This window comes from Lynx rufus, unplaced genomic scaffold (genome assembly GCF_022079265.1).
Source record: "Lynx rufus isolate CCGP_SWC_20201006 ecotype Redwood Valley unplaced genomic scaffold, mLynRuf1.p SCAF_4, whole genome shotgun sequence".
Taxonomy (NCBI): Eukaryota; Metazoa; Chordata; class Mammalia; order Carnivora; family Felidae; genus Lynx; species Lynx rufus.
The window spans coordinates 2,780,837-2,798,207 of NW_025814856.1; the positions used below are offsets into that span (position 1 = coordinate 2,780,837).

General features: G+C 61.7%; 1 protein-coding gene across 2 annotated transcripts in view; it reads right to left on the reverse strand.

Moving 5' to 3' along the window:
• The window catches only part of PTPRS (protein tyrosine phosphatase receptor type S), a 59,300-nt gene that overhangs the window by 12,076 nt on the left and 29,853 nt on the right, over positions 1 to 17,371 (reverse strand). For both annotated transcript variants that reach the window (XM_047096816.1, XM_047096817.1), the window contains exons 7-14: positions 16,360 to 16,941; positions 15,638 to 15,771; positions 15,212 to 15,356; positions 6,982 to 7,287; positions 5,637 to 5,830; positions 3,053 to 3,170; positions 845 to 1,450; positions 308 to 405 (exon numbers count right to left, since the gene is read on the reverse strand). In XM_047096816.1, coding sequence (XP_046952772.1) covers positions 308 to 405; positions 845 to 1,450; positions 3,053 to 3,170; positions 5,637 to 5,830; positions 6,982 to 7,287; positions 15,212 to 15,356; positions 15,638 to 15,771; positions 16,360 to 16,941 — 2,183 coding nt within the window. The remainder of the gene's footprint in view (positions 1 to 307; positions 406 to 844; positions 1,451 to 3,052; positions 3,171 to 5,636; positions 5,831 to 6,981; positions 7,288 to 15,211; positions 15,357 to 15,637; positions 15,772 to 16,359; positions 16,942 to 17,371) is intronic.

Consider the following 17,371-nt stretch of genomic DNA (forward strand, 5'->3'; position numbering starts at 1 on the left):
CTGAGCCCTGACCCCAGACTGAGCCTCAATCCTAGCAGAGTCCCAACCCTTGTTAACCCGTAACCTCAGACTGAGCCTAATCGCAGACTGAGCCTCAATCCCTCAATGCCAGCTGAGCCCTGATCCCAAGACGAGCCTAGCTCCTGAGCCTCAATCCTCGCGCTCGCCTGATCTCACTACTCAGCCCCGAGTCCAGCTGAATCCCCAGCCTGGTCCAAGCCGCGACTCAAGACCGACGGCCAAGCCCCAGCCCCTAGCCTGGGCCGCCTGTTGCCGGTGGGGGCTGGGGGGGGGGGGCGGTGAGCACCTTGTAAGGTGTGGGTGAGTTATAGTTGTCAGGAAACTCCCAGCTGAGCAGGACCGACGTCTTCATGATCATCTTCACCTTGAAGTTCTTGGGCGAGACTGTGCGGGGCAGCAGCCAAGTGGGAGAGAGCAGAGGAGAGGCCCCGTGAGTGCGGGGGTGGGGTGGGGCGGGGCGGTGGGGCGGGGCGGGGTGGGGCGGCCCAGGCGCTCCCTGCCATCCGCTGTGCCTGTGCCCGTGGCCTTCCTGCCTGGCCCTGCCTGGCCCTGTCCCAAGTCCCTGCCGGGGAAGACGGCGCGGCTGCAGAGAGAAGGAGGGGCGGAAGGGGGAGGGGAGGGGGGGAGCGGGGGTGGGGGGGCGGTGGGGGCGCTGGTCCCACCTTTGCCAACGCCGGAGCCTCGGGGTCCGGACTCGCCTTGAGCGTCCACGAGGAAGCAGAAAAGTGACCACTTACCTGGGCGGGGGGAGAGGGAGGGGGCTGGGGTGGGGGTGGGCACGAGGCCCGGTCCGGCTCTGGTGCGGGGATCGCCGCGCGCCTACCTTGGTCCCGCAGGAACGTCCGGTAGCGGACGGGGGGGCTGTAGGGGCCGGGGCCCTGGCGCGTGTGGGCCCGAACTTGGAGGTCATAAGCCGTGTCGGGCTTGAGGCCCTGCAGCGTGAGCACGTTCTCGGCGCCCGGCTCGGCCACTGCCGGCAGCTCGGTCTCTCGGGCGGGGCCCAAGGCCCCGGCCTCCCGCACGGCCACCGTGTACTTGACGATGGCCCCGTTGCGCTCGGCGGGCACGGGCGGCAGCCACCGGAGCAGGACGGTGCCGGCCGAGGCGTTGCCGGCCGCCTCGAGGATCTGCGGGTGGCCGCGGGGCGCGTCCTCGGGGATGCTCAGGGCCTCGGCCGCCTCCTCGCCCAGGCCTCCTCGGCTGCGGGCCGCCAGCCGGAACACGTACGTGGCCCCCTTATGCACACCCGGCGCCGTGTAGTGGTCCTCGGTGGGCGGGAACTCCAGCGTGGCCAGGGGGGCGTCCTCTCGGCCGAATTGCAGGCGGTAGCCCAGCACCTGGTCCTCAGCGGTGCCGGCCGGGGGCTCCCAGTGTGCCAGCAGGCTGCCCTCGGGGGTCTGCTGCACCGACAGGGTGGGGCGGCCCAGCACTGCGGGGAGACAGGGCGAGCGTCAGGGCCACAGGGCCATCCCGGCCTGGGAGCAAGGGCAGAGGGCCGCCGACTTTTGAAGAGGGTCTCGGGAGGGCCTCGCTCGGGAGCCAAGACGTGAGGGAGCCGAGGGTGGCGGCGGAAACGGTGTTCCGGGCAAGGGAAGCAGCCTGTGCAAAGGCCCTGCGGCGGCACTGTGCCGGGCGAGTGGGAGGGCGGGCGAGGAGGCGGGGCACTCGGGGGACCTGATGCGGGAAAACATCTACAGGTGTCAGAAGAGGCCCTCGGACGCTTAGCTCTTCTTTTCACGACCCTGCAAGCAACGTTCTCGCAAGCAACGTGCCAAGGTCCTGCTAAGCCCTGCCGTAGAGATGCTCTACAAAGATAACCAACCCTGAGGGGCCTGGCTGGCTCAGGAGGTTAAGCATCTGACTCTTGCTTTCAGCTCAGGTCATGATCTCACGGTTTGTGGGTCGGAGCCCCGCGTCGGGCTCCCGCAGCTGGCAGCGGGGACCCCGCTTGGGATTCTCTCTCTCCCCCTCTCCCTCTGTCCCTCTCCCGCTTGCGCTGTCTCTGTCTCTCTCCAAATAAACAAATAAACTTTAAAAATCTTCAATAAAACCAGGCTTCTTCCCTGCAGGACTTATCAGGACCTTTTGGGAACTGTGCTCTGAGCAGCTACAGCATGTGTAGTGGGTTCTGTGATGCAACGTCCCTGAGAGAAGAGGAAACGATCAGGGGAGGCTGCTTGGAAGGGGTAACGAGGGTGCTGGACACAGAAGGATACGGAGACTAGGCAGACGGAGGGAACCGCATGGGCAAGGATTGGCAGGAGCGTGGGGAGGGGTTGTGTCCCGCGGGCCTGGAACATCAGGCTATGTGGGCAGAGGGAGGGTCGCTGGGGAAGGGGTGGGTGCGGGACGCGTGGGGGAGGCCTCAGGACCCGTCACTCCTGAAACACAAGCAACTTGTTCTCCACCCCACACCTTTGCCCAGGCTGTGCCATCCGCCCAGAACCCTCTCCCCTTACACGGCTGCCTCTCCCTCCTCAGCTTTGGCTGGGGTAAAAACAGTCCCTCGGGACAGGTGGTAGGGGCCTGGAGGGGCCGGAGGGGGAAACTGAGGCAGGGCTGCACGGAGAAGAGGCGTCGCGGGCAGCGGGGACGATGGGCACGGTAACTTTCAACCGCAACCCACTCGGGGCCATCACCGCTGTGACGGGGGCAGCACGGGGGTGCTGGGGGTGCCCGGAGGGAACCCTGGACCGAGGCTGTGGCACGGGGGGCGGGGTGGGGAAGGCTTCCCGAGGAGGGGCGGGCGAATCAAAGACCTAAGGACGGGGAGCAAGCAGCTGGCCCGGAGAAGGGTATCCAGGCAGAAGGAACAGCCCCGGAGAAGCCCGGACGGGACAGAGGCCTTTTAACGGCTCCCACCTTTCCGGAGCTAAGCGGGCAGGGAAGCCAGGGATGAGGACGTGGCAGGGCCGGACGCCCTCCCGAGGAGCCCCCGCACCTTGGCTCTCTGTCCCCGCTGTCCAGCGCACGAGCTCAAGGACTCCGCGGCACGGTCTGGGGGCGGGGGGCCCGTGCAGGGGTCTCGTACCTGCTCCCTTGGTCACCACCACCTTGGGTTTGCTGCGAGCACCGTCGCCTTTCATGGTGTAGGCGGCTACCGTGATGGAGTAGGCGGTCTCGGGCTGCAGGTTTGTGATGACCATCTCCTGCGGGCAGGGACGGGGAGGGGTCGGCGACACAGTCGGGGCGGAGAGCAGCCCTGCCCATCCCCCCCCCCCCCAGGCCGGGGTCAAGCAAGGCAGGCGGGGGGCCCGGTCCGCGGGCAGAGGCGTGCATCCGAGCGCATGCACACCCCCCAACACGTCACACGTCCGTGCTCAAACGGGCACACGCAGCCTGACACCCCGTCGTCTTCCACCTGGACGGGCGCGGTCACCCGGGGCTCCCACCCTTGCCGCCCCCACGTCCCGGCCCCCCGGCCCCGCAGCGGCCACCAGAGGGCGCCTGCGAGCACCCACCCTCCTCCCACCTCCCTGGGGCAGAGGGGCTACAGGTTGATGAGGCACCCGCGTCTCATAGGGAGCCTGAAAGTGACACGGTGGGGCCGTATTTACGTCACAGAAGTGGGGACAAGCTACAAATCAGGCCTGTCCCCCCCCCACCCCGCCCCCGAGAGCTGATAAGTAAACCTCTGTATCACCGCCAATACCCCGCCCCAGCCAGACTTGTAACTAGACGCATACCGTTGACCCTTGGACAACATGGGGGGGAGGGGCGCTCACCAGCCCCCCCCCCCCCCGGTGCAGCCAAAAATCTGCACACAACTCCCCCAAAACTTGACTACGATTAGCCCCCTGTTGACTAGTAGAAGGCTTACAGGTAACATACTCGATTTCACGCGTCTTATGTTTTCTTTTTTTAAAGTTTATCTATTTTGAGCGAGAGCGAGTGTGTACAAGCGGGGGAGGGCCAGGGAGAGAGGGAGAGAGGGAGAGGGAGGGAGAGAGAGAGAGAGAGAGAGAGAGAATCCCAAGCAGGCTCTGCACTGAGAGCACAGAGCCCGACGCGGGGCTCGAACCCACAAACTGTGAGATCGTGACCTGAGCTGAAGTCGGATGCTTAACCGACTGAGCCACTCAGGTGCCCCGTTCTACACTGTATTCTTAGAGTAAAGCAGTTAAAGAAGAGACAGGAGATCTGAGGGAAAGAAGATACATTTATGGTGCTGCAGTGTGTTCATAAAGAAAAAAAAGTAACCCAAAAACAAAACAAAAAACCCAAATTCTGCATAAAAGTGAGCCTCCACAGTCCAAACCCGCGTTGTTCAAGGGTCAAGTGTATTCACGGCCCTCTCCTGCACTGGACTGTGACCCCCAGGGGGGCGGGCTCAGGTCGGTCTCGGTCACCTCCACACCTGCAGCAGCTCCTAGCTACACAGGACCTACATACAGTAGGTGCTCGGTAAATGCTTCTTTGGCTAACGTCGGAGCCCTCCGACCCGCACACGTATCTGCGTCCACCCTCAGGCAGCTGCACGCGTGCCCACGTCCCCACGCATGCACACCCACAGACACGGTCCAGCATGCCAGGGAGCTGTGGGGCGGCCCCGGGTCAGGGGCACGAGGAGGGGGACAGGGATGCACAGAGAGAGGGTCTCCTGCCCCTGGGCCGCACGTTCAGCCCCTCCCGGGGTCTTGGTGCGTGGGAGGGGCTGGGCCAAAACCCTGGTGGGAACTCCCCGCCCCTCCCTTCCTTGGGGGGGTGGACGGGTATCAATTGAACATCAGGCTCGGGGCTCTCCTGAGAGCCCGCGCCTCCGTGTCAGGGCTTCTAGAAAGACAGACGGAGGAGAGGAGGCATAGCAATGCCAACCGGCCCGGGGCCTCCTGAGAAAGCCCGGAGGGGTGGAAAGGGTACTGCAGGCCTCCTTTCCTGCCCTGGGCCCACTGACCCTCTGGCCACTCAAGGGCCCCGATCAAGTGTGGACACTTTGGCCACAGAGAGAAACTTCGAGGTCAGAGAAGGCCGGGACGGGTGATAAAAGGGTCAGGCTGGGTTGGAGAGAGGCCCAGTCCGGAACTGCCAGGCCCGGGTCCAACCGGGGAGGCTGCGGGGTGCAGGGGTGGGTCGGGGCTGCAGGAACAGCTCGAGCCACAGGGAGCAGCGCTGCGGGCTGGACGGGCAGGGGAAGGAACAGTGTGAGCCCGGTCCTAGGGGCCCTCCAGGTAAGAGGGCTGACATATATAACCTGTGGGTCACGTCCTGTGCCCTGCGTCCGGGACCCCTGCGGGGTTCCTGTGCCCATTTGCCTGACTTCAAAACCGAGGCTGCCAGCTCCAAGACGTAACCAGTAGGCATCTGGGGCCCAGGGGGGGGAAGACCCTCTTACCAGGGAAGTGCAGGGGAGGGGAGGTGGGGACGGGGTCACGTCACTGCACGGCCCGCGGGAGAACACTGCAATGGCCGAGCAGGGGTGCTACTTACATATTCGGCTGTGTCATCTGTCTCCCACTGAGCGTGGGAGGCGGCGGCAGGGGAGAGAGGAGTAGGTGAGCAGGTGGCCAGAGACAGAGAGAGAAGCAGCAGCGAGAAGGCAGGAACGCAGGGTCTGGGGGCCGCCCCGCCCACCCGGCGCCCCGCCCGCCCCGGCCCCGCCCCGGCGCCCCGCCCACCTGGGCATCGGCCAGCATGACGTCCTTGATGCGCGGCGGCCCGCGGGCCTCGGCGCCCTCCATGCGAACGTAGTGGACCTGGTAGCCGCGGATCTGGCCGTGCTGCCGGCCGGGCGCGGGCGAGCGCCACAGCACGCGGATGGCCGTGGCGTTGAGCGCCTCCGCCTCCACCTTCCGCGGCGGCGCGCTGGGCACTGGCGGGGGCAGGGGAGGGGCGGGCAGGGCCGTTACTGGGGCGCCCGGCCCTGCCCCGGGCAGCACCGCTGCCCCGTGCCAGGGAGCCAAGTGGCTGCCGGTTAGCTGGGATGGTCTGAGCGCTCACCACCAACGGGGGAGAGCGAGTGCCCCACTTACAGGTGGGCAGCCGAGGGCCCCCCCCCCAGAGCCTAAGCCCCCTGCCCAGGGCCACACGACTCGAGCGGGCCCCGCACGCTCCGTTCCCCGGGCTTTACCCACACTGCCTCGTCCATCCTAACAGCACCCTTCGAGGCAGGGGCTCTTACTCCCATTTTACAGATGGGAACTGGGGCCTCGATCGCAGGGTGAGGAAGAGGCCAAGCCGGGGCCCGAACCCAGGCAGTCCGGCTGCCCGTTCCCGTGCGAACCAGTATGCGGCTAGCCCCACACGAGAGCCCTCCCCACCTGATGGGGGGGGTGGGTGGGCGGGCTGCGGGCCCCACCTTTCAGGCAGGCCAGGCCCGGGAAGGCAAGCCGCACTCCCGACGCCCAGGAGCTGCCGTCTTTCTGGACTGGCTGTTTGCTTCAGGTCTCCCCGCGCCCCGGCTTCTACCGGCGGACCCCAGCCCGGAGCCTCACCCCAGCCCGCAGCTCCGAACTTTCTAGCTAGAGGTCGGCCACGGCAGGAACGTTTGCACCACGGGGGTTGGCCGTGGCTACAGATCGGTGGCCGTGCCCCAGGAGCCGGCCGCATCTCCGGCACGCCACAGCCGACCCACTTGCCCGCGGGGCCGGCTCAGCCCGAGGGAGGGAACTGCCGATCTTATCGGCTCATCCCCGGAGCCTAAAAGCTAGGTTTCCGGGGCCAGGGGGCATCATGAGCTTGCCGTGAGCAAGCACCGCTTCCAGGCTTTTCCAGCACCGGACCAAAACGCAGGGCTGCCACACTCCACTTCCCAGGCACGGGGCTCGGGGAGAAAACACTGCCCGGAAGGGCCTGGGACGGACGAGCCCAGGAGCAAGGAGCCCGGCATTCCTCGGGACGGCTCCCGCTCTCCCGTCTCCCCCTCAACACTGTGGCTTCTACCTTCCGACCACCAGCCAGCCCCGGTTCTGCAGAGGCGGAAGGCGCCGAGGCGGAGGGGGGTGGGCCGGGGTGGGTGCTCACCGTCCTCGTCGGTGCGGATGACCACGGGCGAGCTCTCGGGCCCTGGTCCCACCTCTGTGTGAGCGACCGTCGTGATGCGATACTCCGTCCACTTGTCCAGCGCCTCCAGCAGGATCTGAGTGGCGGTCGGGGGAATGCCGTTCACCTCCTTGGGTTGCGGATCCTCTGAGCCCAGCGGTCGGTAGCGGACGCTATAGCTCACCAGGGCCCCGTTGTGCGTTTCCGGCGGCGGTGGGCGCCAACTTACCAAAATGGCCGTGGAGCGCGTGCTGACGCATTTAACGTCTTGAGGGGGGGCTGACGGTTCTATTGGAGGGGGGAGAACGTGGGGGCGGGGAGGGGAGGCGGGATGGGCGGGGGGAGGGGGGCGGGGAAACAAAAGATGGGAAAGAGAAAATAAAACAGAAGATGATAACAAACAAAACAGAACTAAACCAAAGAGAAGTCGAACCCAAAAGAAGCGGGTGTCAACCAAAGGTGAGATGGACGGGTGGGGGGAGGGGGGGGGCCGGGAGGGCTGGCCAAGAACGCTGCGCTCAGCACTGCACCCGCCCGGCACGCAGGCGGCCCTGGGGAGGGGGCGGCCACAGTCCCCGGGGGACGCGTGTGTGGCTAGGTGTGCGCAGACCCGCAAGAAAAGCCCCGGTCGCGAAGCACCCGTCACACACGGGGCAGGTGCCAGGGCGGCACGGGATGGCGGTAGAAGCACCTATTTATTGGACACCTGCTCTGCGCCAAGCACCGGGCCAAGGGCGTCACAGGATAACGGTAGATGTACTTAGCGAACACCTACTGCGTGCCAGGGGAATAGCACTGTCAGTGCAAAAGCAGGACGAGTCCCCTCTGTTGGGCACCTACTGTGTGCTAGGCAGTGTGAAGGGCTTCATAGGTTTGGGGCACCTGGGTAGCTCAGTCGCTTAAGCATCCGATTCTCGACTTGGGCTCAGGTCACAGTCTCACAGTTCGTGGGTCTGAGCCTGGCGGCAGGCTCTGCGCTGACCGTGCGGAGGCCGCTTGGGATTCTCTGTGTGTCTCTGTCCCCTGCTTCTAGCTCTCAAAATAAGTAAACTTAAAAAAAAAAAAGTTGGTTTTGTTTTTTTTTTAAAGAGCGTCATAGGTTAACGGCAAAAACACCTACGTGGTGGACACCGGTCTGAGTCGGGGGCTCCAGAGGCCACCCAAGGGCTGGCTTCCACTAGCACCGCCCTCTCGGCCTCACTGAAGACAAAACAGCGCCCACGTCTCGAGCACCTACTGTGTGCCAGTGAGCATGCCGAGGGCTCTCGAGAGTAATAGCACAAGTGCCTGCTAACTGGACACCTCTTGTGCTGCCACCAGGCTCAGGGCCTCACAGGGAGCACAGCCCAAATTAGGCAACTACTGCATGCCAAGGTCGTGACGGAGGACAGCTCTTCTGCGTGGAGCCCCTACTGTGTACCTGGCACCACACGAAGTCCTTCACAGATCAACGGCAGATCTTATTTACTCGACACCTACTATGGGCTGCGGATCCTAACCACCCTCTAAACATAAAAACAGACCATTATGTGGCACCTACTACGTGCCAGGCACCGGGCTGGGGGCTTCATCGGATAACAGTACTAGTCCCCACATAATGAGCACCTACTACGTGCCAGGCACCGGGCTGGGGGCTTCATCAGATAACAGTACTAGTCCCCACATACTGAGCACCTACTACGTGCCAGGCACCGGGCTGGGGCTTCATCAGATAACAGTACTAGTCCCCACATAATGAGCACCTACTACGTGCCAGGCACCGGGCTGGGGGCTTCATCAGATAACAGTACTAGTCCCCACATGATGAGCACCTACTACGTGCCAGGCACCGGGCTGGGGGCTTCATCAGATAACAGTACTAGTCCCCACATACTGAGCACCTACTACGTGCCAGGCACCGGGCTGGGGCTTCATCAGATAACAGTACTAGTCCCCACATAATGAGCACCTACTACGTGCCAGGCACCGGGCTGGGGGCTTCATCAGATAACAGTACTAGTCCCCACATACTGAGCACCTACTACGTGCCAGGCACCGGGCTGGGGCTTCATCAGATAACAGTACTAGTCCCCACATACTGAGCACCTACTACGTGCCAGGCACCGGGCTGGGGGCTTCATCAGATAACAGTACTAGTCCCCACATACTGAGCACCTACTACGTGCCAGGCACCGGGCTGGGGCTTCATCAGATAACAGTACTAGTCCCCACATACTGAGCACCTACTACGTGCCAGGCACCGGGCTGGGGGCTTCATCAGATAACAGTACTAGTCCCCACATAATGAGCACCTACTACGTGCCAGGCACCGGGCTGGGGGCTTCATCAGATAACAGTACTAGTCCCCACATAATGAGCACCTACTACGTGCCAGGCACCGGGCTGGGGGCTTCATCAGATAACAGTTCTAGTCCCCACATAATGAGCACCTACTACGTGCCAGGCACTGGGCTGGGAACTTTATCAGAAAACAGTATTAGTCCCCACATAATGAGTACCTACTACGTGCCAGGCACCGGGTTGGGGACTTTATCAGATAACAGTACTAGTCCCCCATACTAAGCACCTACTATGTGCCAGGCACCGGGCTGGGGGCTTCATCAGATAACAGTTCTAGTCCCCACATAATGAGCACCTACTACGTGCCAGGCACTGGGCTGGGAACTTTATCAGAAAACAGTACTAGTCCCCACATGATGAGCACCTACTACGTGCCAGGCACTGGGCTGGGGACTTTATCAGAAAACAGTACTAGTCCCCACATACTAAGCACCTACTACGTGCCAGGCACCGGGCTGGGGGCTTCATCGGGTAACAGTAGTAGTCCCCACATAATAAGTACCTACTACGTGCCAGGCTCCGGGCTGGGGACTTTATCAGAAAAACAGTAGTAGTCCCCACATAATGAGCACCTACTACGTGCTAGGCACCAGGCTGGGGGCTTCATCAAGATAACAGTACTAGCCCCCACATACTGAGTACCTATTACATGCCAGGCACCGGGCTGGGGGCTTCATCGGATAACAGTACTAGTCCCCACGTAATGACTACCTACTATGTGCCAGGCACCGGCTCAGGGCTCCATCAGATAACAGTACTAGTCCCCACATAATGAGCACCTACTATGTGCCAGGCACTGGGCTGGGGACTTTATCAGATAACAGTATTAGTCCCCACATAATGAGCACCTACTACGTGCCAGGCACTGGGCTGGGGACTTTATCGGATAACAGTATTAGTCCCCACATAATGAGCACCTACTACGTGACAGGCACTAGGCTGGGGGCTACATCAGGTAACAGTACTAGTCCCCACATAACAAGTACCTACTATGTGCCAGGCACCGGGCTGGGGGCTTCATCAGATTAATAGTACTAGTCCCCACATACTGAGTACCTACTATGTGCCAGGCACTGGGCTGGGGACTACATCAGGTAACAGTACTAGTCCCCACATAACAAGTACCTACTATGTGCCAGGCACCGGGCTAGGGGCTTCATCAGAGAACAGTACTAGTCCCCACATACTAAGCACCTACTACATGCCAGGCACCGGGCTGGGGACTTTATCAGAAAAACAGTAGTAGTCCCCACATAATGAGCACCTACTACGTGCTAGGCACCGGGCTGGGGGCTTCATCAAGATAACAGTACTAGTCCCCACATACTGAGTACCTATTACATGCCAGGCACCGGGCTGGGGGCTTCATCGGATAATTGTATTAGTCCCCACATAATGAGCACCTACTACGTGCCAGGCACCGGGCTGGGAGCTTCATCGGATAACAGTACTAGTCCCCACGTAATGAGTACCTACTATGCGCCAGGCACCGGCTCAGGGCTCCATCAGATAACAGTATTAGTCCCCACATAATGAGCACCTACTACATGCCAGGCACCGGGCTGGGGACTTTATCAGAAAAACAGTAGTAGTCCCCACATAACGAGCACCTACTACGTGCTAGGCACCGGGCTGGGGGCTTCATCGGGTAACAGTACTAGTCCCCACATAATAAGTACCTACTACGTGCCAGGCACCGGGCTGGGGACTTTATCAGAAAAACAGTAGTAGTCCCCACATAATGAGCACCTACTACGTGCTAGGCACCGGGCTGGGGGCTTCATCAAGATAACAGTACTAGTCCCCACATACTGAGTACCTATTACATGCCAGGCACCGGGCTGGGGGCTTCATCGGATAATTGTATTAGTCCCCACATAATGAGCACCTACTACGTGCCAGGCACCGGGCTGGGAGCTTCATCGGATAACAGTACTAGTCCCCACGTAATGAGTACCTACTCTGCGCCAGGCACCGGCTCAGGGCTCCATCAGATAACAGTATTAGTCCCCACATAATGAGCACCTACTACATGCCAGGCACTGGGCTGGGGACTTTATCAGATAACAGTATTAGTCCCCACATAATGAGCACCTACTACGTGCCAGGCACTGGGCTGGGGACTTTATCAGAAAACAGTACTAGTCCCCACATAATGAGCACCTACTACGTGCCAGGCACTGGGCTGGGGACTTTATCAGAAAACAGTACTAGTCCCCACATAATGAGCACCTACTATGTGCCAGGCACTGGACTGGGGACTTTATCAGATAACAGTACTAGTCCCCACATAATGAGCACCTACTACGTGCCAGGCACCGGGCTGGGGGCTTCATCGGATAACAGTACTAGTCCCCACATAACGAGCACCTACTACGTGCCAGGCACTGGGTTGGGAGCTTCATCGGATAACAGTACTAGTCCCCACGTAATGAGTACCTACTACGTGCCAAGCACTGGGCTGGAGGCTTCACTGAAAAGCACAGCAAGAGTTCCTAGCTACTAAACACCTACGATGTATAAGGCACTGTATTCCGGGCCTTGTAGAACACGAATAGTTCTCACTTCTTAAGCACCTACTGTGTGCCAAGTGCTGTGCTAAGGGCCTTATACATAAATCGGAGCAGTTTTTCCTTCTGGAGCACCTCCTGTGTGCACACAGTGTCAAAGGTTCTGCAGGTAACGACTTCACGTTTTGAGCAGAACCTGCGGACCCCAAACCCCATGCTAGGTCCTGTCAGACTGACAACGGTTCCTATCTGAGCATATGCACCCAGAGCAAGGCCAGCCTCTTTGAAGAAAGTGCCACTTATCGAGCACTTACTGTATGCCAGGCATTCTCCACGGGCTTCACGGAACAACGATCACAGGCCCCGTGTCTGGGGTTCCTACTGTGCAGGGGACACCAGGGTAAGCTTGTTGCAAATGACAAGCAGCTTCCATCTGGTGACTGCCAATTAGGGGCCTCGCGCCACGCCGATCTGTGTTTAGGTTTAAGAGAGCACTTATGAAGCACCTATTGTGTGCCAGGCAGTTTGCTAAGGGCTTTGCTAAGTAACAGTGATAGTTCCCACATATTAAGCACCTACTGTGTGTGTTACAGGCTTTCTGGAATAACACTAAGTCCCCACCTGTGGCGTATCTGCTACGAGACTGGGCTTAAGGCTGTTACTGACGTTAGACCTCACGGTCCTTGCGTCTTCTGGACACCGCACACCCTAAGCCCTTTATGCTCAAAATGTGCCCCCCTGATTAGCCATTCAATTCTCAAGACACTGTAAGTGGCTGGAGCGATCACCCCTCCAGTCTCAGGCCATGCTCCAGGTGGGCAAACGGGTGTCAAAGCCCATCGGCCTGCTTTTCTATAATCACTTTTTTATCTCCTGGCTGCCAGACCCCACCTACCCGGGGTGCCTTTCACAGATCACCTCCCGCTTTACAGATAAGGAAACTGAGGCCCCAAACCAGCAGGCTGCCTTCCCAAGGGCATGTGGCGAGAGCCGGTATTTGAACCCGGGCTCGGCTGTTGCCCAGGGGCTGTCTTGACTTGAGGACGGGGATTCGGACCTCAGCCTGTGTCCTTATCCACTCAGGCCAGTTGAGGACGGCTGGAGCCACCCTACCTCAACTGCCCATGACTCCAGAATTCTCCTTGCCTAGAGAGGCCCAGAGAGGTCACTGGCTTTGCTTCACGGCAAGGCATATAGAACCCTACCATCGTGGCAACCCTATTTGTTCACTGAGCACGTGTTTACAGGGTACTCGTGACGTGCACACCCTGTGGCGGGGCTACCCAGTGATGAGAGACGTCCTCAAAGACATCAGGCTACGAGACGTCTCAGATGCCACTCCAGTGGCTTACTTCAACTAAAATGACCCTCCGGGCCCACTTAAAGTGAAATACCGGGGTTCCTTCCTCTGATATCAGATACTTGGGGCCCTCTCCCCCATTTCTTGACCAGCCACCCCAACCAAAAGTGCCTGGGGGAATCAGGCAGGAGTGGAAAAACCAACCAAGGGATGTGCCGGAAGGAATGGATTCGCTGAGAAAGGGGGGGGAGGAAAAAATAAAACCAAAACCATAACAAAATAAGAAACAACGGTGATGGCGATGATGATGAGAAAAACCATAATAAAAGAAAGAAAGACGCCTTCCAGAAAAAACTCCCAGTCTGGTTACCTACCTTCCGCTCTTCAACTGCTAACTTATAAGACTTTCTTACGAGGGAGGGAGTGGCGGAGTGCCGAGCTACAAGGCCAGACCGAGCTCTGGGTGGGTCTCCGGACGCAAGCAGGCCCCCAGTGTGGGCACGCTGTGGTTCCGGACTGGCGCCGACGAGGCGGGAAGGTGAGACGGTGTGGGGAGACCCACGGCTGAGCGGTCTGGCCTCCACCTACCCTTGAGTTCAGCCTAAGAAGCCCGCAGTCCCCGGGGGGGACATGCCTGGCCCTGAGTCTCGCTGTCAGCTCTCTCGGGCCCCACCCGCCTCGGGGGGAGAAGTGGGGAGCCCCTTCTCCCCCGCTCCCTGTCCTGGGCCGCCCCAGAGTTTCGCGTGGCTGGGCCAAAGCCGCTTTCCTGACGACCACGGAGGCCACCTCCTTCACAATCCGGCCCAACCTGCGTGACGTCTTGGGGGGGGGCGGGGGTGATGGACCCACAGACAGGCTCCGGTGGGAGGTAGCTCCCGGGCCCCCATTTCCGGGGCAGGCGTGGCGGAAAATTTGGGGGGGACCGTGGACCCTCTGCAGCCCAGAGCTGCTGGGCTATGCGGGGCACAGGCCGGGGGGCACGCAGGGTGGGCCGTTTTTGTGAACCTGCTTGAGACCAGCGCGTACTCACCTTCGTGGCACCTGTGCCGGTCTCTCACGTGGCCGCCCAAGCCACAGGACACCCTCACTGATCGCCTCACGCACAAACACGCCCAGACGCCTGTGAGCTGCGGAGCTCTCGGCTCGGCACGCGGGAGGGGGGAGGAGGGAAGGGGGCCGGGGAGGGGAGGGGGGCAGGGGTGCCGCGTCTCCGAGGCCCCTGGTCCGCAGCGGCTCGGACCCCCAGGCCCAAGCTGCTGTCACCCGCGACTGACCCGTGACCCCCTGTGTGCACACACCCGGGGGAGGGGGGGGGGGGGTTCTGGAAGGTCTGGACACCGAGGCTGCTTCCGGAACAAGGCCTGGGGTGGTGCTCTGCGACTGACTGAGAAGGGGGAGGGGAGGGGAGGAGGGCCACGGCGGCGGAGGCCACGGCGGGCGAGGGTGAGCGCGGAGGAGGGGCAGAGGGAGAAGGGGAGGCAGACGGACAGTGGGATCTGGGGCCTGTCCAGGCCCTGAGCTCCGAGCAGGCCAGGAGGGCGGAGGCAGGGACCCCAGCGGGGCCCAGAGCCAGCCGCCGGCTGCAGACTTCTGGCCAAAAGGCGACCACGGCAAAGAGCTCCAGGGACTCAAGAGCTCCTGGAGCCCGCACCCCCTGCCCTCCTGCTCCTGCCCCTGGCAATGGGGGGCCCGGTCTGGGGGGCAGGGCCATCTGGGGAGGCGTCTGGTCTCTGTGCGCCGGGCTCCCCGGGAACGATGGGGTGTGGGCGGGGACAGCCTCACACGGCCCTCCAGAGCACAGTGCGGCCGTTCCGGGGGCCCCAAGCGCAGGGCGGGAGGAGGAGAGAGAGGTGCAGTGGGCAGCGGCCCCCGACCTAGGGGTGAACCTCGTCCCCCAGGGCGACGGACACAGCGGGGCCTGCGGCAACAGCCCGCGCCGCGTGGGGGCGCACGCGCGAGGCCAGGCGCCCCCCCCCACCCGCTGCGGCGTCCCGGCCAAGGTCAGCGTGTGCGGGTGGGGGCGGGGCCCCGCAGAGAAGGGCGGGGTCCGCGAGACACCTACTGGACTGGAGTGTGCGCTGTCGCACCACGGAGGTGAAGGCGCCCAGACCCTGCGGAGACCGCGCTGCCAGGCGGAAGGCGTACTCCGTGTTGGGCTTGAGGTCATCCACCACGAACGCTGTGGCCGGGTCGAAGGTCCTCCCCACCTGGGGGCGGTGGCGGGTGGAGACAAAGAGACAGAGACACGGAGATTGTGAAAGAGACACAAGGCGAGCAGAGACCGAGGAACAGAGACATCGATGAATCAGAGAGCAGCGCAGAGCAGAAAGTAGGGCAGAGGGAAGGAGGAGGAAGAGGGACGCAGCGGCATCCACGGAGGCGGGGGGGGGGGGGGGGGGGGGGCGGGGCGAGAGCGGAGGAAGAGAGACATCGAGTCAGCGAGACCCGAGGGCGCCCCGCCCGGCCCCCTCCCGCCGGTGCCCAGTACCTCTCTGCCGTGGTCGCCTTCCCGGAACAGGAGCTCGTATTTGATGATGCTCTCCTGCCGTGGGGGGCTCCATGACAGCCCGATGCTCGTCTCCGACTTGGCCTCCGCCCTGAAGTTCATGGGCTGGCCGGGCACTGCAGGGAGGGGAGAGGGGAGGAGGGGAAACGGGGGGTGGGGGTGACTGGGGAAGGGTCCACTCCATAGGGTGCCCAACCCGCCAGGTGTCCCCAGGCTCCCAAAAAGGGCCCCGTGATGCTCAGCACCGCCCCGAAGGAAAGGCTGCTCTCGATCGTGTTCTGGATGCTTCTGGAATGTTCTCCACTGTTACTTCTCTTATTTTCCCAGGAGCTCCCTAACTGACAATTTCAATTTCCCCACTACCAGTGGGGGGAAAAAAACCTCAACCACAAAAACAAAACCGAACCAAAAAAACCCTCCTTTTCAAATCACGCCGGTGCTCTCTTTGCTTCCCCTACATTAAATGGCGGAGAAACCGTGGGGACGTTTCGAAACACGGCCCCTCGTCCTGGGCCCGCTCTGTAACGGCAGCTCCAACGCTCCCGTCCCTGCACTTGGACAGCCGTTGGGTCTTTCTGGACTCGAGGTCCTGAAACCTGAGCCCGTAAGGAAAGGACCAGAAACCCGCGGACAGCTGGGGCCCCAGACACCTGGATGGCCCACCCCCACCCCCGCGGAGGCCACGCCTCCCCCAGGCCCCTCACCTCCCTGCTGCGTCTTGACCTGGATGGGCTCCGAGAGGGGCCCGTCGCCCACGGAGGTGAAGGCCAGCACACGCACAGTGTAGGTCTCGTCCTCCAGCAGGCTGCCCACGGTGGTCAGCAGACTGTCATCCACGTTGTGTTTCTGCCAGTTGCCTACGGGGTGCTCAGGCTCCATGGTGTAATAGATCCGGTAGCCCCGGATCAGGCCGTTGGGCTCCACGGGCTCTTCCCATTGGATGATCATGGTGGTGGCGCTCAGCATGCGGGCCTGCACGTTCCGCGGGGCGCTGGCCGGGGCCTGTTCGCCCGTGCGGGTGACCACCGACTCACTGGGGGGCCCCTGGCCGATGGAGTTGACGGCCGACACCCAGATCTCGTACTCCGAGTTGGGGCTCAGGCCCCCGATGCTGTAGCGCGTCGTGGTGATGTCCTCCTTGATCTGGTACGGCCCGTCTTGGCTCTTGGATTTATACTCGATGACATAGTAGGACACGGGGTCTGGATTGCCGGAGTCCCACGTGATGGTGATGCTGGTGGCTGTGTTCTCAGTCACCACAGGCGTCCCCGGGGCTTTGGGGAGAGCTGTGGGTGGCAGGCACGGTCACACGTCAGGCACCCTGGCTGCAGAGCCCGAAGGCCCTCGCTGCGCCTTGACTTCCTCGCCAACGACCCCCGGGCCCGGTGACCCCCGTTCCCACCATCTGTAGGAGGGGTCCGCAAACCATGGCCCGAGGACCAGCAGCTGCTTTTATAAATAAAGTTTTATTAGAATACAGCCGCGCCTACGTATCACAAGATGGCTCCTTTCGCGCGACAGGGGCAGGGCTGGGGGGGGGGGGGCTGCAGCAGAGACCACGTGGCCCGTAAAGCTGAAAATGCTGACTTAAAAAAAAAAAAAAATTTACCCTTGAAGAAAAACATTGACTTTTGAAATTGCTGGTGCCCTGTCTCCGTGGTTTACTCTGCTCAGCCACGCTGTCTGTTCCCACAGCACACTTGCTGTTCCCTGTAC